The 26,685-nt window shown below is 52.8% G+C and overlaps 2 protein-coding genes across 8 annotated transcripts in view; one reads left to right on the top strand and one right to left on the bottom strand.

Annotated features, from left to right (window-relative positions):
* The first annotated feature begins 3,265 nt into the window (after nucleotides 1–3,265).
* Nucleotides 3,266–12,054, top strand: GPX3 (glutathione peroxidase 3). 3 transcript variants are annotated; one of them, XM_069484356.1, is made up of 6 exons: nucleotides 3,266–3,364; nucleotides 5,484–5,516; nucleotides 8,519–8,672; nucleotides 10,037–10,154; nucleotides 10,570–10,669; nucleotides 11,050–12,054. In XM_069484356.1, the coding sequence occupies exons 1-6, from the start codon at nucleotides 3,311–3,313 to the stop codon at nucleotides 11,260–11,262; spliced, it is 672 nt and encodes a 223-aa protein (XP_069340457.1). In that variant the 5' UTR covers nucleotides 3,266–3,310; the 3' UTR covers nucleotides 11,263–12,054. The 3 variants fall into 3 exon arrangements, with proteins under 3 accessions (XP_069340457.1, XP_069340456.1, XP_069340455.1); XM_069484355.1 differs by lacking the exon at nucleotides 5,484–5,516 and adding an exon at nucleotides 3,481–3,507 and having other exon boundaries at nucleotides 3,266–3,397; XM_069484354.1 differs by lacking the exon at nucleotides 5,484–5,516 and having other exon boundaries at nucleotides 3,266–3,397.
* A 451-nt stretch (nucleotides 12,055–12,505) lies between these two features.
* The window catches only part of TNIP1 (TNFAIP3 interacting protein 1), a 42,636-nt gene continuing 28,456 nt past the window's right edge, over nucleotides 12,506–26,685 (bottom strand). For 2 of the 5 annotated variants that reach the window (XM_069483911.1, XM_069483912.1), the window contains 10 exons: nucleotides 24,610–24,699; nucleotides 22,192–22,257; nucleotides 21,887–22,018; nucleotides 19,418–19,546; nucleotides 19,074–19,205; nucleotides 17,792–17,917; nucleotides 17,190–17,255; nucleotides 16,666–16,857; nucleotides 15,471–15,561; nucleotides 12,507–13,414 (listed from right to left, as the gene is read on the bottom strand). In XM_069483911.1, the coding sequence (XP_069340012.1) occupies nucleotides 13,380–13,414; nucleotides 15,471–15,561; nucleotides 16,666–16,857; nucleotides 17,190–17,255; nucleotides 17,792–17,917; nucleotides 19,074–19,205; nucleotides 19,418–19,546; nucleotides 21,887–22,018; nucleotides 22,192–22,257; nucleotides 24,610–24,699 (1,059 nt within the window). In that variant the 3' untranslated portion in view covers nucleotides 12,507–13,379. Of the gene's footprint in view, nucleotides 13,415–15,470; nucleotides 15,562–16,665; nucleotides 16,858–17,189; nucleotides 17,256–17,791; nucleotides 17,918–19,073; nucleotides 19,206–19,417; nucleotides 19,547–21,886; nucleotides 22,019–22,191; nucleotides 22,258–24,609; nucleotides 24,700–26,685 lie in introns of all 5 variants that reach the window. The other 3 variants (XM_069483913.1, XM_069483915.1, XM_069483914.1) reach the window with 3 other exon arrangements.

The raw sequence follows: 26,685 nt of genomic DNA, 5'->3' as shown, positions 1-26,685 counted from the left end.
ATAAAGTACAACAAAGAGTTGATAGAGAAAGTGGCAAATACTGTAGGAACTATAGTAAATCAAGGGGACCACCCAAAACTCTTTCCTTAAGAAGTGACCTTGACATTAGTAGAGATATTGAAAATGAATAGGAGAGAACCAGTTAAAGAGAGAACGTCTAGTGCTCCAGGCGGAGGGGACAGCATAGATAAACCCTGGCATATTGGAAGAACTAAAAAAATGTCCACTACAGCTGTGGTGGAGAGAATAATAAGAGTGTGGCAAAAGATGACGAAGTGGTTGGATTTTGAGGACGTTGTCGGAAGCTCTAAGGAATTTGGACTTTAACCTGAGGGCAGCTGGAACCAGCCTGGTGGAGAACAACATCTTTCAAAACATGGGGTCCCTGGGTACAAATCAAACAAATGTGCCTAAAAGGCTGCTGATAAAGAGACTGGGAAGTATTGTTTTTATTCTCGTCTTCATGCTCTTTGTTCCCATGGTTAGACCTTTGAAAGTGGACTTCAGCATGAAGGCCCCCCTTACCGCCAGGGCATGCTCCCCCGCCTTTCCACCCTGCTGTCCGTGTCGTCAGCACTCCTGAGTTTTGCCTGGCTCAGGCTTTCCTTAGACCCTTGTAACTGAAGAGCCACGGACACCACCACTAAGAGATTGTCAAAGACCCTTGTTTAACAGATGGGCCAACTGAGACCCAGAGAAGGAAAATAACTTGTCTGTGACCCCATAGCAATCCAGGGACAGCACTTCAAGCCTCTGGCTCCTTCTTGTCACCCCCAAAGAAACCAAACACCAAGTCTGGGACTATGGTGAGAAAAGTAGGATGTATAGGGTGCCAAATTTAAGGAGGTGCTCACTCCCCGGTACCACCCCTGTACTTCGCATGACCCTGGGTGCCTCCCTTCCTTCACCCCAGTTGGCTCTGCTGCACACACCTTTGAGAGCAGGGACTATAGCTTCTAGAAAACTCTTTGACATCTCTCATGGTGCTAACATGTTGCTAAGTGCATATTTTGAGGGTTACTAGATGTCTACTGATGCTCATGAACAATGAATTTCTGACAAACTAATATGAATACAGATGTTTATATATTTGGGTAGATATGAACCTCAAAAAACAACACAACACGGCCAGGTATGGTGCCTCACACCTATAATCCTTGTACTCTGGGAGGCCAAGGCAGGAGGATTGCTTGACCTCAGGAGTTTGAGGCCAGCCTGAGCAAAATCGAGGCCCTGTCTCTACTGAAAATAGAAAAATTAGCTGGGCATGGTGGCACACACCTGTAGTCCCAGCTACTCAGGAGGCGAGACAGGAGAATCACTTGAGCCCAGGAATTTGAGGTTGCTGTGAGCTATGTTGACACCACTGCTCTGTAGTCCGAGCTAAAGATCAAGACTCTGTCTCAAAAAAAAAAAAAAAGAACAACCCAAAAAACAACAAGAAAACACACAACAACATGGAGAGGGCCTGAGACTACAGTCTAGAGACCTAGATTCTGGCCACCTCTCTGCCACCAGTTTGCTATGGGATCTTGAGTCAACTATTCCCTGTCTCTAGGCTTCAGTGAAATAAAGTGGTTAAATAAATAATATTTATTGAGTACATACTGTGTCAGCCACTGATCATAGGGTTCTGTACCTTAACTCATTTAAAAGACTTCCCGGCCTCCAAGGTTCCTTCCACTTCAGTCTGCTGGGGTTTGAGGTAGAGAAAGCTTGGTGGAGAACGCAGGACTTGAGACAGAACTTCCAGGGTCCCTTGGGGATGTTTTTATTAATTTTATTTTTAATCATAGTAAAGGGATGGTATCTCAAGGCATTTCTTGGTCAGAAAAGATTTCTAGAAGGCACCTGATCCTGGGACTTATACCGCCAAGACTACTGTGAGGCCAGCTGCCTCAGAATCACCTTTGGAAAGGCAGATTCTCAGCCTCTGCCTCTAGTGATTCTAATGCGGTGATTTCAAAGTGGGGCCCCAGGCTCTGCATGAAAGGCTTCCCACTTGCCGCTGGTAGTCAGACTGATTTTGGAAGCACTGATTCCGACACATTCCCCTATCTGGGGACAGGCTCACACTTAGCCAGCACCGACCTAGAGTCACCTGACCTGATCCTAAGTAACTCCTAGCAAAGAAACAAAGTCAATGGTTGATTAATTCAGCAAACATTAAACATCTCTTGTGTGCTTGGTCCTGTGCCAGGTGGTGATCATGGGTCCCACTCTCAAGGGACTCCTGTTCTAGGTCTGTCACTGAATTTAGAAGCAAGTCATCTAGCTAGAGCAGAAGGGTGTTAGGGATCATTAACCAATCCCATCATTATACAGTTGAGGAAACTGAGGCCCAGAGAAGGAAAGCAACATGTTCAAGACTACACAGCCAGCAAATGTGTTTTCTACTCCCAAACCAGCTGCAACTGGTTTGGCCACAGTGAGGCCAAGAAGAATCTGTACAGGGCTGGTTAGGTTTCCCCGTTTAGTCTATTGCCATTAATTAGATCATTCCCTTTTTGTCCAATCACATTTCTACATGGCTGTCCGCTCTTCATCAAATCTAAGCATAAAAATGGACAGTTTCCCTTGAGCCTTTGGGTTTTCATCTCTGAAGGTCCTGTGTCATGTAAAACTTTGCTTAAATCCGCATGCTTTTCTCTTGTTAACTTGTCTTTCGTTTTGGAGTGGTGGTGACCCTTCCGCTGAGGAGAGGGACCACACCCCTTCCAGCCCTGCAGTCCCAATGTCCTACCCAGGAGGGGGCTGCATTCAAAAGCCTGGGACACCCACACTTTGTTTCTTAAGCACTAAACCCACATACAGTAAACGTTCCTGGAAGTCTAACTTCAGGTCTTGCTGAAACTTTAAATGCTCAACCTCCAGAGGACCAACACGAGGTGTTTTTGAAGCCTAGGAATAAGAAATTGCTTCCCAGACTTGAGCCTCCCATCAGTTCTTGGGTGCAATTTAGCGACCTTGCCCTGGCTGCAGAGGACTCTGTGCCTGCCTCCTCCCGCACTTCGGAGCCCGAAGAGGAAGGGGCCGCTTCCCACGTTCGCAAGGACCTCACTCCCACCTCTGCCCAGACTTGCTTATGTCACCGCCGCCCGGGGCCGGGGAGGTGGGAGCGGAGGGCAAGTCGCTCCCGCCCCTGAAGTCCCAGCCTCCTTGTGATTGGCTGCAAGGATTCTGGCCTGGCCGCCGATTGGTCATGTCTGAGAGCTTGAAAGGTGTCCGGGAGCGCCGGACACCTCAGACGGACGGTGGCCCGGGATCAGACAGCGTCTGAAGCGAGCCTGCGACACGCCCGCAGCCCGCCATGGCCCGGCTGCTCCGGGCGTCCTGCCTGCTTTCCCTGCTCCTGGCCGGCTTCGTCCCGCCCGGCCGGGGGCAAGAGAAGTCGAAGGTGAGTGAGCCTCGGGGCGGGGACCGAGTGAACGCACCTGGCCCCTAGCTGCCCATCGCGGCGCGAGGCTCCCCTCTTCCCAGGCTCCCCTCCAGAAGGGCGGTACCCAGGTGGGAGGGACGCCCTGAACGCCGTTTGCGCCCCCTCGGCCGCCGGCACCCCCACCGTCTCCCCCACCACCTGTCTCTTCGCAGCCCATCTATTGGAGAGCCGAGCCCCGGTGCGCCAGGTGGGCAGAACGGTCAGGGCAGGAAGGTCTCTCTCCCCGAGTTCGCACCTTCTCCCCACTGCTACCTGAGAGTTCGCCTTGCTACATCCGTGTCACCTCCGTACCTGAGCTGCTCCCCTCTAGCAAGGGCCTGGGGCAGGGGGAGGACACAGAAAAAGGCCTAGAGTCTTGGCATCTGCGTGGGCTGTGCAAGTTCCCAGGGAGACTGACAGGCAAGGAGAAAGGGAAGAAGGCAGCTGGGTGGTCTTGGTCTTGGAGAATTGCTGTGGGGGCTCTTCTAGCCCAAGAATAATAAATGCAAGTAGAAATGCCCACTTGGATTCCAGGGCATGGGTAGAATGTCCAGAGATCTGTGACAGAAAGAGCTCTGGACAGGCAGTGTAGAACACTCAGGATCCTAAGTCCCTGCCCCCTACTAGGCCTCAGTTTCTCCATCTGCAGGAGGCTGGGGGTGGGGGGTGGGAAGGGAGAGCAGGACACAGTGAAGCTGATCACTTCAGAGGGGATGCTTCGAGAAGCTGAAAAATCCACAGCTGTTTTCTGAAGAGCTTTCTGCTGTGAGGCAGCCTCACTACCCAGGACCCACTGTCCGCATTGGCCTGAGCAAACCTGGTAGCTGGAGAAAGCTGGGGACGGCCAATTCAGAAGAGGCAGAATTCTCCTGAGCCCCAGTCTGTCCCCAGCAGAGTGTGTGACCTTTAGCTGGAATATGGATGCCGAGGTCAGGAGTGGGACAACCCAGCATGCTTATCTCCTTGGACAGTATGTGCTGGGTGGGCTCCATAGACCTCTCTTCTTCCCCCGGGGGTGGGAGAGCGGTGGGGTGGGGGAGACAGAAGCCAGGCATAGGGATAGACCAAGAGACAGATTTCTGTCTCCAGCCTCCCAAAACACACACACACACACACACACACACACTTCTGCAAGCTCTAGCTTTGAGCTTCTGTGCTTTTAAAATCCTCTGGGTCTTTAACATCTTGTGAGTCCATGATTCTGTTTCCAAAATTTTATCCACTTCTCAGGAAGCCCATTGCAAGCACAGGGTTCCTTCTGTCTGTTTTTAAACCCCTTTCTGTCCTCAGTCTAAATCCCATTAGTCAGCTGCTTCTTGGAGTCAGCCTAGAGACTAGATGGATATGAAGCCACTTTGTCCAAGCTTCCTCCTTTTTGTACAGCCCTGTTCATAATCCCCAACTCAGAAGGCATTTTCCAGGGCAGGGATGGGACCGAGGTTCAAGATCCGGGTTTGGGTAGAGGTGGGGTGGGAGGAATCATAGAAAGGCTAGCACCATGGAGTCATTCCCAACCTCTCAGTCTGGGGAGAGCCAGAAAAGGTACAATTGGGCCCTGCCTCAAGAAGGCTAGATGTAAAAACACGAACCTTGTAAATAACTCTGCAGAACTCTGGGGAGGGATAAATGGATTCAGAAATAACAGGATGGGTATTGTCTAGAAAAGTTTTAGGGTGAGGTGTGATCATATCAGATACAACCAGCCAGGACTTGCTGGCTAGTCACAGCCTGGGCATGCCCATCTCTCCCAGGTTCCTAGAGATGTCAAAGCTCTGGGTTTAGGACTCAACCACTTACCTTACCCCCAACTCCAGGGCAAAAGGATGGGGAGGTATGTGGAGAATGGGATGGACCACAGGTGACTTAGCCCCAGACAGATGCTTGCCTCCTCCCAATTCAAAGGGAGGGGCTAGAGAACAAAGGGAATCCTCCTTTTCTTGCAGCTTAAGGCTGCCCAGCCTCCCTGTCCTTGCTCCACAAAAGGACTTTGCAGAAGCTGGAAAGAGTAATAGCTGCTGACGTGCATGGGATCCTAGTAACCGCTGGTTTCTAGGTGACAAGCCAGGCAGAGAGGATCATGGAACCACAGGCTGACAGAGTTGAAGGGCCCTTAAGACAGCCCTGAACCTGACTCCATCTTACAACGGAGGAGCCGGGGCCCCAGATAAGAGAAAGGAGTATCACACAGCATCAGAGTCACCGCAGGCCCAGAACTCAGGTGTCCTGCCTCCCAGGCCAGTTTTTTTTACAGCATGATGTTGATGGGCGTGATAACATGCAAGAGGAGAAAGACACAAGACCAGCTGCCCAAGCCAGCCAAGGTCCTAGCTGGGTCCCACCATCCAACTCTCAAGCCATCAGAACTCTCCTCTCTTGTCCAGCTAGGAGAGGACTGGGGCACCCTCACTACCCCTCCCTTCCATCTCCTCTGGCCCCTCTGTTTCAGATGCAGGGCTCTGGGATCCCACGGGCCCAGCGGAAGAAAGAGGGCTCACGTAAGGACTGGGTTGTGGTGCTCAGTGGTGCACACAGGCCCTGGCTTCCCCAGCCATGAGCCACACCTCTGACCTCCACGAGTCCAAGCCCACAGCACTGGCCTCACTGGCCCCCGTAGAAAGTGTAGGGGCTTTGTCACTCATCCTCCTTCTGGACACACCCTGCCCAGTGTATCATCTTCTTCATTCTGGGTGGGGACTTCAAACACCTCTTCACAATAATGTAGGAACCGCAGTGCCCTTTGCCCTAGCTGCAGGCAGAGTAATCACTATTCCTTGACATGGGATTTCTGTCCAAGAGACTTTCAAACCTGTTTGATCTGCCAGTGGATTCTCACAACCCTTCTGGGGAGCAGCGTGCTTATCTCCTTGGGCAGTGCCAAGGCGTGCCAAGACAGTGAAAGTGACTTGCCCAGGGCCACACAGCCAGCAAAGAATAGAACCTAATGAGAGAGGATACCCCATACCTCACCCCACCCTGAAACTGTGCCCAAGAGCTGATCCTCCTGTTGTTTACAAGCTCTGATTACTTGGACAATCTCTCATCTTTTTTTCTTCCCACGTCCCAGAGCTCATTTTTGGATCAGGGTGTAGTGAAGGAAGTGAAGAGGCTATGGAGATGCCTCACTTTCTGGCTGCCAGACCTCAGTGGCCTGCTGGGGTGTGATGGTTGTGTCCTGGTTTGTTTGCATTTTTTTTTTTTTTTTTTTTTGAGACAGAGTCTTGCTCTGTTGCCCGGGCTAGAGTGAGTGCTGTGGCATCAGCCTAGTTCACAGCAACCTCAAACTCCTGGGCTTAAGCAATCCTATTGCCTCAGCCTCTCCAGTAGCTGGGACTACAGGCATGCGCCACCATGCCCGGCTAATTTTTTTCTATATATATATTTTAGTTGGCCAGATCATTTCTTTCTATTTTTAGTAGAGACGGGGTCTCGCTCTTGCTCAGGCTGGTCTCAAACTCCTGACCTCGAGCGATCCACCCACCTCGGCCTCCCAGAGTGCTAGGATTACAGGTGTGAGCCACCACGCCTGGCCTTTGTTTGCATTTTAAGGTGGAACTGACCCCAGCTAGGAACAAGGAGGCTCAGGGGCAGGAGGAATGTTGAGCTTAGGTCTTGAGCCTGCCTCCAGCACCCACCAAAAGTCACGGGGTGTGGAATATTAGACTCATGTAAAGCAGCGAATTTGTACCAGAGCCAAGAAGAGAGTCTGCAGCTGCCAGGGAATGGCCCGGTGCAGGGAGCCCAGCCACAGCCGGCTCAGCAGGCCTGCTTCATGCACCCTGCTGGGGCCACGCCCTGCCGGTCTGGATCACTGCCTCCACCTAGTCAGGCCCAGACCTTGCCTCAGCCGCCAGTTTTCGAGAACTGATGGGAAGAGAGGGAGTGAATGTGCTTCTCTAACTCCACCACCTGTCTCTGCCCTTTCCGGCTCTGTAATGCTAGTTTGCACTCCATTTGTTATTGTCTCTCCACTGCTCATGGGATGTCAGAGCCAGAAAGGACCTTAGAGATCACCTTAGACAATGGCTTTAAGATTTTTCCTTTCCCATCAGGACTGGCCCAGCTGCTGAGTCGTGTCAGTGATACAATGACACCCTTTCAAGAGTAGACCCAGCATTTTGTGATCTGTGTCAGGGACAAAGTAGGGCAGAGTGGGGTCCTAGGTCCTAGCAGTAACCCATCCCCTCCTCTCCCTCCAATCATCATGCCATCAAGCCATCAAAGTTGATGTGCGTACATAGCTGGTCCAGTTCAAGGTTCTCATTTTATAAATGAGGAAACTAAGACCCGAAGAAAAGAAAGGGCCAGTGCAAGACCACACAGGGAGTTAGTGGCATAACTGGGCGTGGAAGCCGGGTGTCCCCGCCCACAGTCCACCGCACTGCAGCCGTCTCCGTCCTGGAGGTCGACTGTGAGCAGCAGTTGGGTGGAGAGGAAGGTATAATGGTCGTCATCACAACTGCTCGCTCATACGGGACATCTAGGACATGCAGGCACTGTTGCTGTATCCCTACCCTCACATTTAATCCTCACAACGGGCCTGTCCCCGTTCCCGGCTCCCATTCCTACTTCCCTGTTCCATAACAACAGCCTCATCTTTCCAGTCCTCCAGATTTGGGACCCCCGAATCACCACTCTCCATACTGACATATACTTCCTCCTTTCTGTTCAGTTTCCCCTTCACAATGGTCTAGTTCAGGCTCTCATCAGCACTTGTCTGGATATTGCAACAGCCACCCAACCAGTCTCCGTCTGTCCATCCAGTAAGTCAACCCCCAGTGTCAGGGCAGTCTCCCTCAGAGCCTGGTAAATGTTCTTAAGTTGACATGTGACGTTAAAGTAATTATCACAATAAGTCATTCTCCAGGGTTCCATAGCACTCACTTATTAAGTGCTTAATATTAAGCTCTAATTAAGTGCTTTCATAATCATTATCTTATACAAGGAATTAGCAGACCTCAGTTCTAGTCCAGTTCCAATTCTTGGTGTTCATCTTGAGCAAGTCACTCTCCCTCCCAGGACCTTTCGTTATTATGAAAATAGAGAAGTCCAAGTTTCCTTCCAGCTCTAACCACTCCCTGGCACTGGCTTTCTCTGTTCCAGACGGACTGCCATGGCCGCGTGAGCGGCACCATCTTTGAGTACGGAGCCCTCACTATCGATGGGGAAGAGTACATCCCCTTCAAGCAGTACGCTGGGAAATACGTCCTCTTTGTCAACGTGGCCAGCTTCTGAGGCCTGACGGGCCAGTATGTTGGTAAGAGCCCACCCTTCCTCCCTGCTGTAGCTGGGGCTGTGTGCACATTTCAGTCGCAGGAGCTGTTCTGGTGTGTGGGGGAGGGACGGCAGTGACAGTGAGATTCCAAGCCCCGTGTCTCAGCTCCACCGTGTTCCACGGGTCTGTGAAGGTGATTGCATTATATAAGCCTGAGGTCTGATTGCCTCTGGACCATTCTAGGAGATTCCCAGTTCTACTTCTTCATCCCTGCGTACCTCAGCTACCCTAAAAGCAGAGGGATGGGGGAGATGGGGTTTGTGCCTGGAGCTCCTTTTCACTGGATTAACAAAAGGCAGGTGGAGCTCAGTCTTGCTGGGAATGTCTCGTTGTCCCTCAGCCCCGTCTGCCTTGGTGCTTCTCCTGGCCCTCTCTGGAAAGCAGGCGGTTGGCCTGAGGCCCAAGAGTATGTGTGTTGGCGGGGGGAGGCAGGCTACATTTCTGAGGTACATTCTAAAACAAACTTTGAAGATGATTCAGTTCAGCCTTCCCCTCTCCTCAGTTTGCATATAGGAAACCAAGGATCGGAGTGAAGGCACAACTTAACCAGGGTCACAGAGCTGTTAGTGGCAGAACCGGGCATTTGGCCCAGGTTTCATGACCCACTAATATCCTCACCCCTATCTTCTTAGCTGGGTCAGAGGAAGGAGCCTGAGGGTACAGGCAGGCCAAGGGCATGTGACAGGGAAAAATGCTTTGGGGCAGTACACAGTCTGCTGGCAGGGGCTGGGGACAGGCAAGGGCAATCTGATCCTTGAATGTTCTGCCTGACAATCACAGGCAAATTTCTGGAAGTGGAATGACAGTGGGCTGCATGGCCCAGTGGCAGTGAGCACTCTGTCCAGAATGCTTGTCTAGCCCTTGGAAGAGAGCGCAGTGCGTTTGTGCAAGAGACGGACTGGGTGTTGGCACTGCCGGGAAACTGAGGAAACTGGGCACGGGCCAGGGCTTCCCTTCGGTTCCCCACCCCCAAGGAAGTCCTCGGCCTTCTGCCCAGGGATGGATGGTTCTTGCTCTGGGAAGCTCAATCCTGAGCGCCCTGAATGAGCACTCAGCCGACTGGCCCAGGCAGTGGGGCTTAGCAGTGGGCAGGTGACTGGTGATTTGAGGAAGGGTATTTCTCTCTTTTCCCCAAAACCTCCAATCTATCCAAATTAGAGTCAGGAGGAAAGGACCTGAGTCCCAGCATTGCCATGAACCCACTGGTGATCTTGGCCAAGTCCCTTCTCTTCTCAGGGGGCCTCAGTGGTTTCAGCTGCACAATGGGTTGGGGGCAGGGACAGTGGCGCGGCTAAGGCAGGGCTCCTCGTCAGGCTGCCCTCGTGTCTGCTCTCTCCCCGGCCCAGAACTGAATGCACTACAGGAAGAACTTGCCCCATTTGGTCTGGTCATTCTGGGCTTCCCCTGCAACCAATTTGGAAAACAGGAACCAGGAGAGAACTCGGAGATCCCTAACACCATCAAGTGAGTGCTCACTCAGCATCTTGAGACAGCTCCTCGGGTGTGGCCCACACGTCTCGTTTTGGCCCCAATTCATGGTGGACATTTATCAGCCACCAAGAACCATCATCCTCTGTTAGGAACTCCATTGAGTAAAATGAGGGGAAGGGTGGGGACAGGAGAGGGAGGACAGGGATGACTGGCTGTGATGTGCATGAGGAAGGACTACTGCTGGGGGCTGGGGGGTGACACTGGGAAGGGACGAAGCTGGAAAAGAAGACCACAGACCCGCATCATGCCTACACCCATTCCACGTCCATCTGCTCCCACCATGGAAGAAATCGACTCCCAACACCCCCTTCCCTGTTCTGTCCCTTCCTTTCATTTCTGAGCCCTGTGTCCATTTTTTTGGGACCCACCTAAGAACATTCCACAATAGGCATGTCCGACCTGGAGGGGGCTTTGTCCCCAATTTCCAGCTCTTTGAGAAAGGAGATGTGAATGGGGAGAAAGAGCAGAAGTTCTACACTTTTCTGAAGGTGAGTGAGCAGCCACCTGTGTGCCAGGGCTGCAGCCGCTCCTGGCTCCAGCCCACAGCCCATGCCACCCTCCTGTTCCTGGGCACTTGGGGGGTGTTTTGGCATCTGTTGTTCCAACCTGATGGCTTTGCAGACCCTAGGAGCTCATCGGCCCATGTGACTGGTAAGGCCCAGATGGGGAGACCCAGAGGGACATGCTAAGGATCTCACAATCTTCTAGAACCATAGCAAGGACTGGTGGTCAGTCCCAAAACTCCCCAAACTGGTGCTCTTTTCTTAGTGCCAGGCTGTTCTCCCACCCCAGGAAGGCCTGGGGGCGAGGGGGATAGGAGGGGCCGGGGCCCCAAGCAAGGCTGACGCTACTCTCATCCCTGCTCCAGAACTCCTGTCCTCCCACCTCGGAGCTCCTAGGCTCACCTCGCAGCCTCTTCTGGGAACCCATGAAAATCCACGACATCCGCTGGAACTTTGAGAAGTTCCTGGTGGGGCCAGATGGCATACCCGTCATGCGCTGGCACCACCGGACCACAGTCAGCAATGTCAAGATGGACATCCTGTCCTACATGAGGCAGCAGGCAGCCAAGGGGAAGTAACTGATGCCCGCCCCACCCCATGTCCACCATGCAGGCGCTGGGACTCTCTTCAGGAAGGAATCACATCTCCAACCACACTATCTACCTACCATAGACCCCATTCCCAGTACACAAGACCCCAGCCTGACACAAATGTGTGCATACAATTGTGTGCCTGTACTGCGGGGGATGTGGGTGTTTGCATGTGTGACTGTGCCCGAGTGTCCAGCCACAGGTGTCTACCTGTGTGAATATCTGGGAATATGTACCACCTGTGTGCCCACAGTTGTGTGCTGTGTAGTGCTAGAGAACACTACCCCTTTCTTTCCAGTTCTCTGTTCCAGTAACAATTCACTTAGATCTGAGCCCAGAGGAAATACCGGCTCTAGGTCCAAGCGTCCTGCTCTGACCTGGACCTCAGCCTTGGGGCCAGCATCTCCCACTGCCTCCAAATACTACCACTGAAGTCCCTAGAAGTTTCTGGGTCTGCCACACTGCCCAACCTCTTTGCTCCTTCCTGAAGGGCCCTCCCAAAGCTCCTGCCCCACCCCCCAGTTCTCCCTGAGATCAGCCAAGGCAGATGTGAGAGCAAGGGCCACGTACCCGAATCAGGGGTGGCGTCTCCATGAGGGAGGGGCCCGAAGCCCTCGTGGGCGGACCTCCCCTGAGCCTGTCCGTGGGGCCAGCCCTTAGTGCATTCAGGCCAAGGCCCCTGGGCAGGGATGCCACCCCTGCTCCTTCGGAGGACGTGCCCTCTCCCCTCACCCTGGTCCACTGGCATTAGACTCACACCCGTCTGCCCAGTAAAGGCCTTTCTGCAGCAGCTGAGCTTCCTGTGGTGCTTCCTCAATGGTGGCCCCCCAGCCTGGGCAGGGGTTGGGGAAGACAGGGTGGGCAGGGTAAAGATGGGAGGATGAGAAAAGAAATGAGGGAACGCTTTGGGCCCCTGTTTTTTGATCTCTTCCTAGGCTTACTCTGCTTCTGTCACTCAGCATTTAGTTTATAGAATCAGTTCATATCTACTCTCATTCCCTCCTACAGCTCTCCAAGGTGGTGAGGGTTAAGATGAGGTGTTCCATTTAACAGATGAGGAAACTGAGGTTCACAGAAGAGCCAGGCCTTACCCCAGGTCTCCTGATGAGTGAAGGGCACGACTTGAAATTAAACCCAAGTCTCCCAACCTCCAGCCCAGGCTCCTTCCACTGTCGTGGACGTCCCCCCGCCCCCACCCAGGGAGGCTCTGAGTAGGCCCCAGGGGCCACCAGCCATGGGTAAGGGTGACACACACTCAGGGAAATGGGGAGAGAGGGCACTCTGACTGGCTGAGAGGGGACTATTAGGGCATAAATGAACACAAGTCACAGAGTGTTGATCTTAAACTTGGATGTATGTCCAAGATTCGTGCAAACAGCTGCCCAGGGATGGAAAGCCACCCCAATCCCGGTCTCTGGCTCCACAACCTTCCAGCTGCGGGGCCGAGGGCTTGAACTTCAGGGCCTGGCAGCATCAGGCCGGGGCCCCTCAGTGGACGTGGCTGGCGTGGCCTTCATTCCAGCTGCGGGGGCTCAGGCAAGGCTGCTGCGAGTGGAGGTGCAGAGAGCCCCAGAGCCAGAACATGCTGCCGTTCTCTTCCACCCTGGAAAACACCCGCTCTTCCTGCGGCTCCTCACAGAGGGAAGGATGGGCATCAGGCAGGTCCTGCTACAGAGCTTGAAGCGGAAACTAAACACACACATGAATTGGGTGTGGCACTTGCGGAGGGGCTGGAACCACTTCTGGGAGGTTCTGAAGGAAGGGGGTCTCAGCTGCACCCCACTCTTAAGACTGATGTCTCCTAGAGGCTTCAGCAGTGGATGGCGGGTCTAAGCCGGATGAGGCCTCTCTCCACTCAGTGGAGGGGTAGCGAGTTTTTCCTGGAAACTTCCAAAGGAGGATCCCAAGTGGAAGCCTTCCGGGTGGAGCCTCCCAAGTCTTGTAAACAGTTCAGGTCGGGCCGGGGGTGCGAGCTGGCCGCCCATCTCAGCCTCCCGTCCAGCTGAGGCTCTGGCCACACACTGCACATGGCCTCTAGTTTTTCGGAAATCTGAGGTCAGTTGGCTCTGCAAGACGAAGGTGGAGCCAAATGACATGATCTGGTCTCACTGAGGCCCCTCTCGGTCATTTTTTGCAGAGTCTGAATAAACAAAAATTTTGAGGACTTCAAGATTATGTGGTATAGTAAGTTTCAAAGTCTTTTATAGCAACCGATACAGTGACAGTGGAGATAACACGTAGGGTTATTGAGTGCTACTGTGTGCCAGGCCCTAGGCTAAGCGCCTTAGATCTGCTGTCCCCAACCCCTGGGCCACAGTCCAGCACAAGTCTGTGGCCTGTTAGGAACAGGGCCGCACAGCAGGAGGTGAGCATCAAGGCTGGTGAGTGAAGCCTCATCTGTGTTTACAGCCGCTCCCCATTGCTCGCATCACCCACGGCCTGAGCTCCGCCTCCTGTCAGATCAGTGGCAGCATTAGATTCTCATAGGAGCGCAAGCCCTACTGTAAACTGCGCATGCGAGGAATACGGGTTGTGCTCCTTATGAGAACCTAGTGCCTGATGATCTGAGGTGGTGATGCTGGCGCTGGGGAGTGGCTGCACGGACAGATTATCATTAGCAGAGAGGTTTGACTGCACAATAAATGTAATGTGCTCAAATCATCCCAAAACCAACTGTCCCCCACCCCCAGTCCGTGGAAAAATTGTCTTCCATGAAACGAGTCCCTGGTGCCAAAAAGCTGGGGACCACTGCCTTAGGTGCAGGGGTCATGTGATCCTCACCCAGCCCTATGAAGTAGGCAGATTATCATCCCTTTGTGGGACACGGAGAGCATTTAAAAAGACTTGCCCCAAGTCCCACATCTAGGAAGCAGTGGAGCCAGGATTTAAAGCCAGTCAGTCTGGCTCCAGACCCCAGAAGCAGGGCCGGGCTGGGGGAGCGGGCAGCCCTGCCCTCTAGGCCCCCTCTGTCACTCTCTGAAGCGGCCTCCAAGGAGCCCCACAGAACCTCTAGGTCTCTGCAGGGAACCACTGCAAAATGACTGGCCAGTCCAATCCCTTCTTCCAATCACTAAATCCTCCAAATCACACTCCCTCCAAGTCCGTCCTGCGGCCTCTGCTCGCACACCTTCTGCGGGGAGGCACCCGCTACCTTCCGACAGGGCTGGCTCCATTTCCGCACAGTTGTGACCCTTAGGATGTCCCTCTTTGTGCTGAGATGGACGCGGCCTCCCTATCGTTCCTACCCACTCGTTGTGATTCTGTTCCCAGAAGTCCCACAGGGGAGGGGGTGCCTTCTGCCCGTGAGAGCCCTGCAGGGAGCAGAGGCGGTTGCTAAAGGCCCAGAGTCGTCTTCCGCCTGGTGGATGCAGCTCCAGGCCTTTCAACCTTTCATGGCAGACACCGTGGCCAGTGGGAGCTTTTCAAACCCAAATCTGGTCATGCCGCTTTCCTTTAAAAATGTCCAATGGCTCCATGTCATCCTGAGGATCAGACCAACCCTCCCATCATGCTCTGCAGGCCCTGTCTCGTCCCCATCCTCGTCTGGACCTGCCTTGTCCCTAGCCTGGCCTTGCCCCCTTCTCTCTCCCCACTTTGACATTGGCTCCAGCCACACCGGCTTTCCCTCTGATCCCCAAATCGGCCATCCTCCTTCCCTCCCTCCCGCCAGGCCTTTGCATTTGTCATTTTATCTGCAAGAACATCCTCCACCCCTACCTCTTTACCTGGCTAATGCCACTCATTCTGCGGGTCTCAACTCAAACCAAACGTTACCACCTATGCCCCCAGGCTAGGTCAACTTCCTCTGCTCTCTGCTCTCACAGAACCTGCTCTTCTTCCTTCCGCAGCCGGCGCACTAAGTGCAGCCCACACGTGTGATGTTTGTTTACTCATTTCTGCCTTCCTCACTAGGTAATATCCTCTCTAAGGGTAAGGACCCTATCTGCTTCTGCTCTCTTAACATCCCTGGGACCTGGCACGTAGACAATGCTCCAGGATGAATGAATGAGTGGGTTCAGTCCCCTCACCCTGCAGTCGCCATCACTCTCCTTTCAATGCTATTTCAGAAAGCCAGGCCCTCTCCCTCACCAAGATGAGAAAGTCACAATGTCATCCCCAAACTCAGGCAGTCCCGGCAGACGAGAAGTCACCTCTCCCAGGGAAAGAGAGGACCCAGCGCTGGGGCTCAGGCTCACCTGGTTCTGCAGGCCTGGCTGGGGGCGGGTCCATCACTTGGGAGCTCTGATTTCGAATCCCTCCGCAGGGTGGACGCCAGGTGTATTCTGGCTGCGACAAAACTGGTGCTTAATAATCAATAATTGCACTCGAAAAGTACGATAGCAGCTACCGTGCCAGAACAGTACTACCTATATATTAGTCAAGTACTAATCTTTACAACAACCCAGACTGTCATTCCCATTTTGCAGGTGAAGAAACAGGCTTAGGGGGTTAAGTAATTTCGTGAAGGTCATCTAAGTAGGAAAGTGGCTAAGCTTGGATTTGAAGCCAGGCCTTTATAACTCCAGAGCCAATGTACCACACTACACTCCAGTGGTTAAAGAAAATGTGCATACAGAATGGTCACATGGGGAGAGGCTGGCCAGGAGGCCTCTGCAATCGTCCAGGGGAGGGTTGGGATGCCTGAAGCAGAGGGCCTGGGGAAGGTGGGGCAGGTGACAGCAGCTCTTTGGAGACAGACTGATAAGAAGGGGAGAGAAAGCAAAAAAAGAGCAGAGAAAAGAAAAGGAAAGAGAAGGGAGAGAAACGTGGGAGGGCTCTGGAAGCTGGTTACACGTAGAGGTTATGAGTCAAACCCAGGCTGGGCAGGGTGGCTCATGCCTATAATCCTAACACTCTGGGAGGCGGAAGCGGGAGGATTGCTTGAGCTCAGGAGTTCGAGACCAGCCTGAGCAAGAGCGAGATCCCGTCTCTATTAAAAACAGAAAAAATTAACCGGGTGTGGTGGTGTGCCCCTGTAGTCTCAGCTACTCAGGAGGCTGAGGCAAGAGGATCACTTGAGCCCAGGAGTTTGAAGTTGCTGTGAGCTAGGCTGACGCCACAGCACTCTACCCTAAGCGATAGAGCGAGACTCTGTCTCAAAAAAAGTCAAACCCAAACTCTGACATCCTGGCTTGGGGCTCAGAAAGTCCTCCTTCCCACCCCGCACTTTTATCCTGCCTTCTCCGTCTCACACCAGTGATCCTGAACGGCTGTGGGCTGCAGGACCCTTGCCCCGGGGGTAGCAGGCCATGGACACCTGCCTGCCATCACAGAGCTGCTCAGGAAGAGCCGGAGACACAGTTTCTGGTCCTCGCACTTAACCTTCCTCTCTGCAAAGTGTGTGTGGCGGCTTCTGTGCAGGGCCTGGCGTGCGGGAGGGACGTCACTCACCATATGGAAGAGGCGTGAGTTGGGGAGCGGGGCTGGGTGCTCCATGGCCATGGGGGGCGGGGGATAGCGGATCTGGGACCAGTCCTCGAAGCCGTGGTGTGGCATCATGGCGGGCACGGTCGGGTAGGCGTAGGGGTAGACCCCGCACAGGTGCTCCCGGTGCGGCTCCGCGTGGTAGCGCTCTCCTGAGGCCTGCAAGAAAGGATGGCATCTGGCTCTGCCCAGGCCATCCTGGGGACACCTATCTCAGTGCCCTCTCCCTACGTGGGACGCTAGTGCTCTGAAGGCTGGCACATGGGCACGGAGGGTGGCCGGCGGGTACAGAATATCAACAGTGATGACCGCTGACGTGCCCCGAGCACTGACTGCGTCCAGCGACTGCGCTGAGGCTTCACCGGGCCTCCTCTCTAGGCAGCTGGCAGAGTGGCAGACACCTGAGCACGCACTGTCTCTGCCGCCAGCCTGCAGCTCCCCGAGGAAGGTAGGACGAGGTAAGCGCCACCTCCTCCCTCCCGCCCCCTCACCTTTGCTTTCCTCTTCTGCTGTTTGAGGGCTTCTCTTGCCTTCTCCTCATCTTTCAAGGCTTTTAGCTGAGAGAGGGAGGGAGAGAAGATTGTTGGCGCAGGTGGTGCCCGGCCAGGCCGGGATCCAGGGCCTGAGCAGCCCAGAGGGGTGACCGGCTGGCGCACAGGGTCCCCTTGGGCTGCTGGGGCTGGGTCGGCCCCAGGGAAAGCGCCCGGCGGGCAGAGCACAGCCCAGGCTGTCGGCTGCGGGTGAGCCCTGCTCGTCAGGGTGTCTGAGCACAGGTCAGGAGGGTGACACACGTGAGCCTCGCTGCTGCTGTGCTAGCTACGTCTTCGGTTCCGTTCCTGAGAGTGGGGGGCTCAGGCCCAGTCCTACGTTTGCTCCCCTAGGGCATCAGAGCCGACTGTGGAAAGTCAGAGCTCGAGGTATCTCAGAGTTAGGCCTTGTCATTGTACAAAAAAAGGTCAGAGAAATTCGCTCGCAGAGCCGGAAGGAGAACCAGTCAGTGTCCTGACATCCGTCTCCCCAGGCCCCGCTAAGCCACGCCCCTCTCCCCCTGAGGACAGGCCAGTCACCCCTCGCTCAGCCCAGCCGAGCTCACCTGGGTGTTGGACAGGGTGACCTGGGCCTGCAGCCTCTCCACCTGCTTCTTCAGCTCCTCCTTCTCCTCGTTCATGCGCTCTCGGTCGCTGCGCTCCCTCTGGAAGTCCTCCTCGAAGATCTTCACCTGGAGTGGACGGGAGGGGTGCGGTGTGGGAAAGGGGGTGGTTCTGAATGGAGGCTCCCCACTGCTGAGGCCCAGCCCCCCTCCCCCAGGCCTCCTGCTGGGGATCACAGGTGGAAGAGCTGGCTTCACCCCATCTTGGGGGTCACTATGGGGAGTGGGAGGGGTGCACCTCCAGCCCCCGCTCCAACTTCAAACAGCGTAGTCCTGCATCCCTTGATCTCGCATTCTGGGCTTTGAGGTAGGGCTTTATTTGAACAAAAGATCCATGGCTTTAAAAAAAAAAGAGGTTGAAAGCTATCAACCAGTGCGATCCTGTCCCTGTCATTCTGCTGAGGCCCATAAAGGTGGAGGCCACAGAATCGGAGTGTGGTGGACGATTGGAGTTTGGGTCTGCCGCCTATGAGAGCAGAGGACCGACAAACTGTCCCAGGGCTTTCAGGTGCCCAGGCAGAGAGCGGGCTGGGTGGGACCCTGCCTCTGCCTCTTGGCCTGCAGTTTCGCATCCTCACTACAGATCAGTTGAGACTGGGTTCAAGATGATTCAGGAGATCAAAAGCACGGCATTAAATAGCACAGAAACACATGGGACAGCCGTAACCTCTCAATTGCCTTTCAACCCTTCTGTCCCCAAGGCAAAAGTCTCTGTTTTATATTAGTAAGTCTTTAACCACAGCTAGTAGGTCTTTCTAGTAGTTGCCAATCACCTTTAAATGAAGGGAAAAAGAATTCAAAAGTTCAGAGTTTTCATCAGTCAACAGTATCTGGCTAGAATTTACTAACATTGTTTTGTTTCTATCGTATCTATTGTTTATTTATGGTTACTATTTGTGTCAATAATTAATAGGTGTTTCCATTTATGGTAGTGATATAAAGTTCCCTTTTAAATACATGTATTTGGAATTTATTTTTTATATATTAGGTTAATAATAGCACAGGTGGGCAGAGAGGTTATGGTTAAATCATAGAGGTGGTCGAGGACTGACTTAAGCTGGGGACACACTCCTGGGAGGATAAATCTGCAACCAGGCAGGGGTCCTGGCCAACGATCAGGAAGTGGACTATTGATCACAGGTTCCACGTGAGTCCAAGCCCGTCCTGGGCCCTGAGGACACTCCAGCTCCCCCAAGCACCTCCTGCCTGTCCGCCCCAGCCTCACCTGCTGTTTCAGCAGCTCATTCTGCGTGACCAGCTCCTGCTTCCTTAGGAGGCCCCCTGATCCTTCCGGGTTCCCAAAGGCCGTGGGTGGAGATGACGGTGGGGCCTGGATGCTCAGTGCCTCCTCCAGGGCCTGGGATCAGGGAGACAGGAGACGCAGCCATCAGCAGGAGCCCCTGGAAGTCAGGTCCCTATGGAGGGTGACCTCAGGGATCCTCCCGACAGTACCAAAAATGACAGTAACCAGCACCACCAGTGCTACTTAATAACCATTGCCCTGTTTATAAGCGCCCTATCTATAGACACAGTGGGTGCCGCAGCTGGGCTCAGGGAGGCCCCGCCCACCTTGTTGAGCCGCTGGATCTCCTTTTCCTGGTACTCGCGCTGCCGGGTGAGCGGGCTCAGCTGATCCTGCAGGTACCTGACCTTCTGGCGCAGCTCCTTGGCCTCTGCGGTCAGCTGCTCCTTGTCAGTCTGCAGAGAGCAGGGGGTTGGTGAGCAGGGAGCCTCTCCAGGAGGCAGACAGCTGCCCTGCCTGCCCGAGTCCTCACCCGTGCAAGCCACAAGGCTCCCGTGCAAGGCACCTGGGGTCGGAGCAGCAAAGCCAGTATGGTCACGCCCTCAATTATTATCTCTCAATTTAAAATAACAACTAAAAAAAAAAAACGCTGCCTGGCTGAGTGATCAGCCCTGGACTCTGATGCCGGTTCCTCCACCAACCTGCTGAGAGCCAGGCATTGCCACAGCCCTTTCCTGGCTAAGCTTACCCATCTGCCATGGGTATGCAGTTCCTCTCATGAGTCACAGGGGGCCCTCAGGAGGGCTGTGAGCCCCAAAACTAAAAGCAAAACTCTGTGTGCAATTTTCTAGGGAGAAAAGCCATAGTTTCCACCAGATTCCCATGCGGGTCTTCCATGATCCACAGAAAGTGATAAACTACCAATAATCCCCAAAGGAACCTTCAGCTCTTATAGTCCCTGAACCTAGAGAACAGATGACACTCAAAGATATAAACGTAGCGTAAGGTAGAAAGTATTCCCCCAGGGAGAAACAAATAAAATACTGTAGGATTCAAAGAAAGATCATCACAGCTGCGAAGAAACCAGGGAAGGCTTCAAGGTGGAGGCACCGCTCCATGCCCATTACAGAACCATCAGGGCTTCATCACAGCTGGAATGGCTTTTAGAGAGCATCAGGTCCTACTCCTTTATACGATGGGAAATGAATGTCCAGAGAGGGGAGGGGACTTACCCAAGGCCACACAGTAAGCTGGGTCTAGGACCCAGGCTTCCTAATTCCATAGCTCTCTCCCCTCCACATGGAAGGAAGTGTTTAAACTCGGGGAGGGCAGCACAGTGCCGTGGAAAGACCAGGCACACCCCAAATGAACTGCATATTCCTACGTGCACAGATGGGGGAGAGGTCTGGAAACAGATACACCAAAATGGCAGCAGTGGCTACCCTGGGGAGGGCTGGACTCAGGTGGGGGAGGTGGACCAGGGAAACTTTTACTTTAACTGTACTGTGCGAACATTTTACAACTATGTATTCCTATCACGTGATTAGGAGACAAGCCACAGGGGTTAGTTTTCATCCAGCCCCTGTGACCTTTAGTCAATATTCTACAACTAGCCGGTGAGCTGTCTGCAGCCAGAGATGGCTGAGGACAGCCTTGGTCAGGACCTGCGGGAGCCGCTCAGGCCTCCCCACTCGAGGGGCCCCCAGACGGAAGCCTGGCCTCTGTCCTGTGTCCTTATCTACAGGGCCACACATGGTCTTGAAACGCCCCCGTGCCTTCCCTCTGGCTGACAGGGGAGAGCCGTCACATTCCAGAGATTTGTCTCACCTTTCAATGAGAGGGAGGGGAAGGGACCAAAGAGTCAGGATGTCTGGCTGGGAGTCACCCGATGTGACTATGTGGTCATGAGAAGAGATAGGAGGTGTCCTCCCTAACCACAGGCAGGCTGACTGCTCAGATAAGGCCCCCGGTGCCCCATGCTGATGAGGGGACTCTGAAAGGCAATCTGTGTTGGAAATGTCCGTTTTTAAGCTAGGCAAAAGCAGCCCGTGCCCAGTTCCCCTGCAGGGGAAGACATCGTGACATAAATATAATCTGAGGGTCCGGGAGTCCAGCGGCCTCTCCCTGCTGCTCCAGCATCCTGGAGGACCTCGGCTGGTCTCAGTCACACACAGACAGAGCAGATGCTGCTGCTTCGGAAGACTTGTTAATGGTTCCCCCGAGACTGAATCTGGTCCCTTTATGCCCACTCTCTGAGCCCTGCAACTTCCTCTTTGGAGTAACCGAACATGCTTTTACTTATTTGCTTCAGTATTAGTTGTTAGCATCTTCCCCAGCAGGGCAGGGTTGGACTGTCCACGCCAAATCTCTATGCCCAGCACCGTGCCAGCATATGCTCTGATGGCAACTGCCCCGCTGCAAGAATACTCGAATCTCTGTCTCACATTTCAGCTCCTCCCCAACAAATTGCCATCACTACTCTGAACGCCACCGCCACCGAGTGCCCTAGAGCAAGCCTCCTTATCTCCCCAGCACAGTGCCCGCCTTCCCGTCCAGTCCCCCAAGCCCTAAGATTTTAACTGAACAAAAAGTTCTTCTGAATGAAAACAAGAAAATTTGAAAAACATTAGCTAATCCAGCCTCTTCCATCTTCAGATGGGAAACTGAGGCACGGGGCTCACATGCCTGAGCCTTCGGTCCCACAGCTCTTTGGCCCTAGAGCTAGAACCCCGGGTCTCCTCCACTAGCGAACGAACTAGAGAACGAACTCTGCAGAGACCAGCGGCCACACTTGCCTCTTCCATTTCAATCTTGGACTTGGCCAGGAGGAGCTTGCGGTCAAAGTCACGCTGCTTCTGTTCCCGCTCAGCCTCCAGGTCGGTCACCTGCTTCTGCAGGTCCGCCAGCTTCTGGCGCAGCTCAGTGATCTGGGTTCAGAGGCAGAGAGAGGAAGCGTGAGGGCCGGGTGCAGGGAGCGCCCGGGATGCAGGCAGGGCTCGGCACGGCACGGCCACCCTCCAAGGTTCAAGGCTGCTGAGGAGGAGGCAGTGAGACGAGGACTGGGCACGGCCTGAGAGCACGGCCAGGGGCCCTATGTTACCTTCTGCTCATACTGCTGCTTCATGGACCGGAAATGCTGGTCCCATTGCTTGTTCACTTCCAGCAGCTGTGGGGAGAGACTGGGGTTAGCGGGATATAAGCAGTGAAGGAACAAGGAGCGCCAGCTCCCGCCCAGGCACACCGGCATCCCAAGGTGCTTGTGGTGCATGTGAATAGTGGCTACAGACACTGCCTGCGTCCCTCACCTCTCAAAACCTCAACGCTGCTCAAAGCCATTCACCTCTATTAACTGCCGCATGTTACCCTTGCCAGGAGAGCAACATTAACACCAAGACAAGGAAACAATGTATTATCTTGGTATACAATTTTTTATGGAACACACACCTCTTAAGGGGGCAATTTGGAACTATGCATTAAAATTTCATGTTTTTATCATCTTTAACCCGATAGTTCCACTCTGAAAAATTCAACCAACAGAAACACTTATGCAAGTGTGCAAAAATATATATACAAAGCTGATCATCTCAGCAATTTCTTTATTACAAAAATTCCAGAGACCAAACTAAGCATAGGAAATAGGTTAAGTAAATTATAGTATAAACAGATGATGTGCAGCTATTAAGAAAATAAGACATCGAGCCGGGTGTGGTGGCTCACGTCTATGATCCCAGCACTCTGGGAGGCCAAGGTGAGGATTGTTAAGGCCAGGACCAGCCTGGGCAACATAAAGAAAAAAAAGAAGAAGAAAATAAGGCATCTACTACATTTACTCAGTTCCAAGATGACATTAATTTAATTATTTGCCATACTCTTAACACAACAATTTCTCAGGGAAGAAAAACCTCACATCATCAAATAAATAGAATAATAGTATATGGTACACCAATGTTGGGGCTCAGAAAATGATACCCCAAAGTGAAGGCCACAGCAGCAAATTTTCTCTCTGACCCTCTTTTGTTCCCCGGCTCTCACCCCTCATTCTCCCTCAAGGCCAGAATTCCTCTTCTCCAAGGAGAGTCATAGAAACCAGAACCCCTCTCCCCCAAAGCCAGCCATAAAACCAAAAACTATTACCCTACCCTTCCCCTGCCTTTCTGTCTAGGAGCTGGCCATAAAGACATTCTCTGACCCACCCTTGTGTGATAGGACTGAAGACCTTCATTCCCAGAAGGGGTTTTGGCCTATACCCAGAGAGACCAGAAGAATCCAGACAGACAGGCTTGCCGGGTTTCCCCACTCAGTCTCTTACCACTAGATCATTCCCTTTTTGTTCAATCACATGTCTACACGGCTGTCCACTCTTTGTCTAAGCATAAAAATGGGCAATTTTCCCCGTATCTTTGGGCCTTCATTCTGAAGGCTCCATGTCATGTAAACTTTGATTAAATAAATCTGTTATTCTTTTCTCTTGCTAACCTGTCTTCTGTGATGGGCACATCGGCTGTGACCCTTTTGATGAGTCATAATGGTCTACACCAATTTCAATAACATTGTCTATGATAAAAATTACTAAGAATTGAAGGATAATTGTATATGTTATCGATATGAATTGATACCTTCAAAGACAGTTAATTTTTTTTAAAAAAAAAAGGAAAGAAAAAATAATCTGTAAAGCAGTGTGTATATAATTTTTCGGCATTGAAAAAAATTGAGAAACAAGCAATGAGCTGTTAAAAATTGTGGTTATCTCTAGGAAGTGAGGTTCTCGATCTTTTCATAATAAGCATGATATTACTTTTGAAATTATAAAAATAACGTTTATAGCAATACAAAAAGAAATCTAAAATCCATATGCAGCATGTAAATAGACTTTCAAGTGTGCTGGAGGCCCAGGGAGGGCAGCAAGGCTCGGGGGTCTGGAGAAGGAGCCCAGCTGTGCGGAGAGGACACAGGCCAGACAGAGCAGACAGGGCAAATGCCCACCAAAACGGAACTGGGCTTCAACCTCAGGTCTGGAAAGACGGGACTAGACCAGGGGTGGGAGGTAAGGGAGGAACACGAGTGCGATACGAGGAACAGCCTAAACTTCTGGAGCCTCCAGGCCGGTGGGAAGTGGCGCTGCAGGAGGCCCAGGTCCTCCCCTTGTGTGACGGCCCTCCCTGAACCAGCTCCCTGAACCAGCTGCCACCCCCATGCCCGATGCCGAAACCTGCCTAGCTTTCCACAACTTCTTGCCACCATCTGGGGTTTACCGTGAGAGCCTTCCTAAACTACCCCCCTCCACCTCCAACAGTTTTAGGCCACGCCCCAATGCCACCTCCTCAGAGTTAGTTCTGTAGGCAGAGGTCCTGATCAAGGGAGGACAGCCCAGGGCAAGGCAGCAGACCTCACCCATGGGCAGATGGCAACTCCCCACGGTGACCTGGGGCCTGCCAGAGCCACAAGGCCAGGGAAGGCCTTTCTCCCGTGTTCCTGGGAGGGGAGATGGGCCTTCCCTGACCACCCCCCAGCCACCTACCTCAGTCCGCTGCTGCTCTAGCATCTTCACCTTCTTCTCGGCTGTGCCCAAGGCCCCCACCTCTGGGCCCTTACCCGCCGTCACACTAGCCTGGGGAGAAACACAGAGTGGCCTTCATCACAGCCTCAAATACAAATCCTCTTACCCACTCACGGCTCCTCTAAGGCCCCTAGTCCCCACGGCCCCAGCTCTCTGTCTCCCACCTCCCTGGTCCTCCCACCCGCCAGGGCACCCCTCACCATCCCGGCCATGACTACGTTCCCCTTCTGGAAGTCCACGGAGATGATCATTCCCCCTTCCGGACTCACGGTGGCTGCCACACCCCCTCACCTCTCCTCCCCTCGCCACAGCCACCTTCCCTGCTCAGGCACAGTCTCTAAGGTGCTTCCAGCCACTGTCCCCTCCCAGCTACACACACATGAGCCAAAACCCTTGGGCCTGGAAGGCAAGTGTTACATATATTTTAAAGTTTTATAAAACTTTTATAAAAGTTAAAGTTTTATAAAATGCTTAAGAAACATTTCAGAAAAATGCAGAAATAAATAAAGATATGTGTGTATGCATGATTAGTCTCAAACTCCTGGCCTCATGCAATCCTCCTGCCTCAGCCTCCCAAAGTGCTGGGATTACAGGTGTGAGCCACCAAGCCTGGCCAACATGATTAGTACACATATGTATACTTCCTAGCTCTGTCCTCCGGAAGGGCCTAAGGCAGTGACACCTCAGTAGCAATGAGCACACCTAGAGCCCAGAGCTTGGTTTCTAAATACCACTTTCTAATAAAAATAAACAGGCGACCTTGGAGATGCGGTTAATTCCAGGGCTGGGACAGAGAAAACATTTGTTGAGAGAGTTTGGAGCATCTTAAAGTGCCAGAAGGCAAGGAAGTGCTCAAAAAATAACACCACCACCACCAACAATAATAATCATAGGGGCATGTCAAAGGACACAAGAGACAACTTAAAAAAGCTTCTATGGCCAAAGCTGGAACAATTTAAACAGCAAAATAAATCACAATAGTATTGGATTATAAGCCAAAGTATAAAGTAACTGTCCTCGAGTTCATATTGATAGAAATAGCTGAATAAATAAATACATGGGGGAGAAGGAACAGCTCTTCCTTATAAAAGAATTCCAACTAATAAATGTAGAAAAGTGGGAAACAGGAAATCACCATTAGAACACTACAGTAATAATTGCTGCAGGTGAGATTGTCAATGGACACTAACTTAGTGAGCGAAAGTTTAAAAAGAAATAGGATATTTGCATGGTCTCAAAAAGTTTCTCCTCAAAAATAAATGGGTCCCTTTATTATGGAGAAACCTGACAGACACCACCGTAAGCAGGTGACGGTTACCAGTAATAAGATACAGGGACATCAGGTGCCCCCCACACGATCAGAGAAGCTCTGATCTCAGAGCTGCAGGCCCCATCTGGACCTCTGACGCGGAGCCCGCCACCTGGGGTCAAATTCTCTCCATTCCCTCCATGCTCCCCTGAGACTTGGGGTGGACTCTGGGGCAGAACTTTTGAGGCTCGGGCGCCCCCTGCAGGCAGAGGCCTGTAAGCACACCGCAGACCAGGCAGCGAGGTGAAGGCCAGGGGGCTAGGCTGGGGAGGGCCCTCAGGTAAGACGGCCTCCTTTGATAAAGAGGAGAGATGGGCCTGTCCCCTTGAAATTGGCTCCACCTGGGCAGGAGCTGTGCTTAGCATAGAAGGTCAACAGGTTGTTGAGGAGGGAGGAAGAGGGGGGATGCTGAGCTCCTGGGTGGTGTACCCTGAACCTCCACCAGGAAGAGAGGCGTTCAGATGGAAGAGTAAGAAAGAGCCATGGCATCAGCAGAGCTGGCCCCAGGCACCAAATCTGCTATTAAAAGCAACAGTTAATGTTCACTGTTTACTACGCTAAACCTACTTTACATGCACAGCATCACTGAAGCCTCACAGCAGCCCCTTGAGGTTGGTCTTACTGCCTCCGTTTTACAGAGGAGGAAACTGAGGCCCAGAGTTATGTAACTTGTCCAAGGTCGCAACGCTGGTGAGAGGTGGAGCCAGTATTCCACCCGCATGTGATGC

Source organism: Eulemur rufifrons, chromosome 10 (genome assembly GCF_041146395.1).
Source record: "Eulemur rufifrons isolate Redbay chromosome 10, OSU_ERuf_1, whole genome shotgun sequence".
Taxonomy (NCBI): Eukaryota; Metazoa; Chordata; class Mammalia; order Primates; family Lemuridae; genus Eulemur; species Eulemur rufifrons.
The sequence above is the reverse complement of the archived record's forward strand: the minus strand, read 5'-3'. Positions and strand labels throughout refer to the sequence as shown.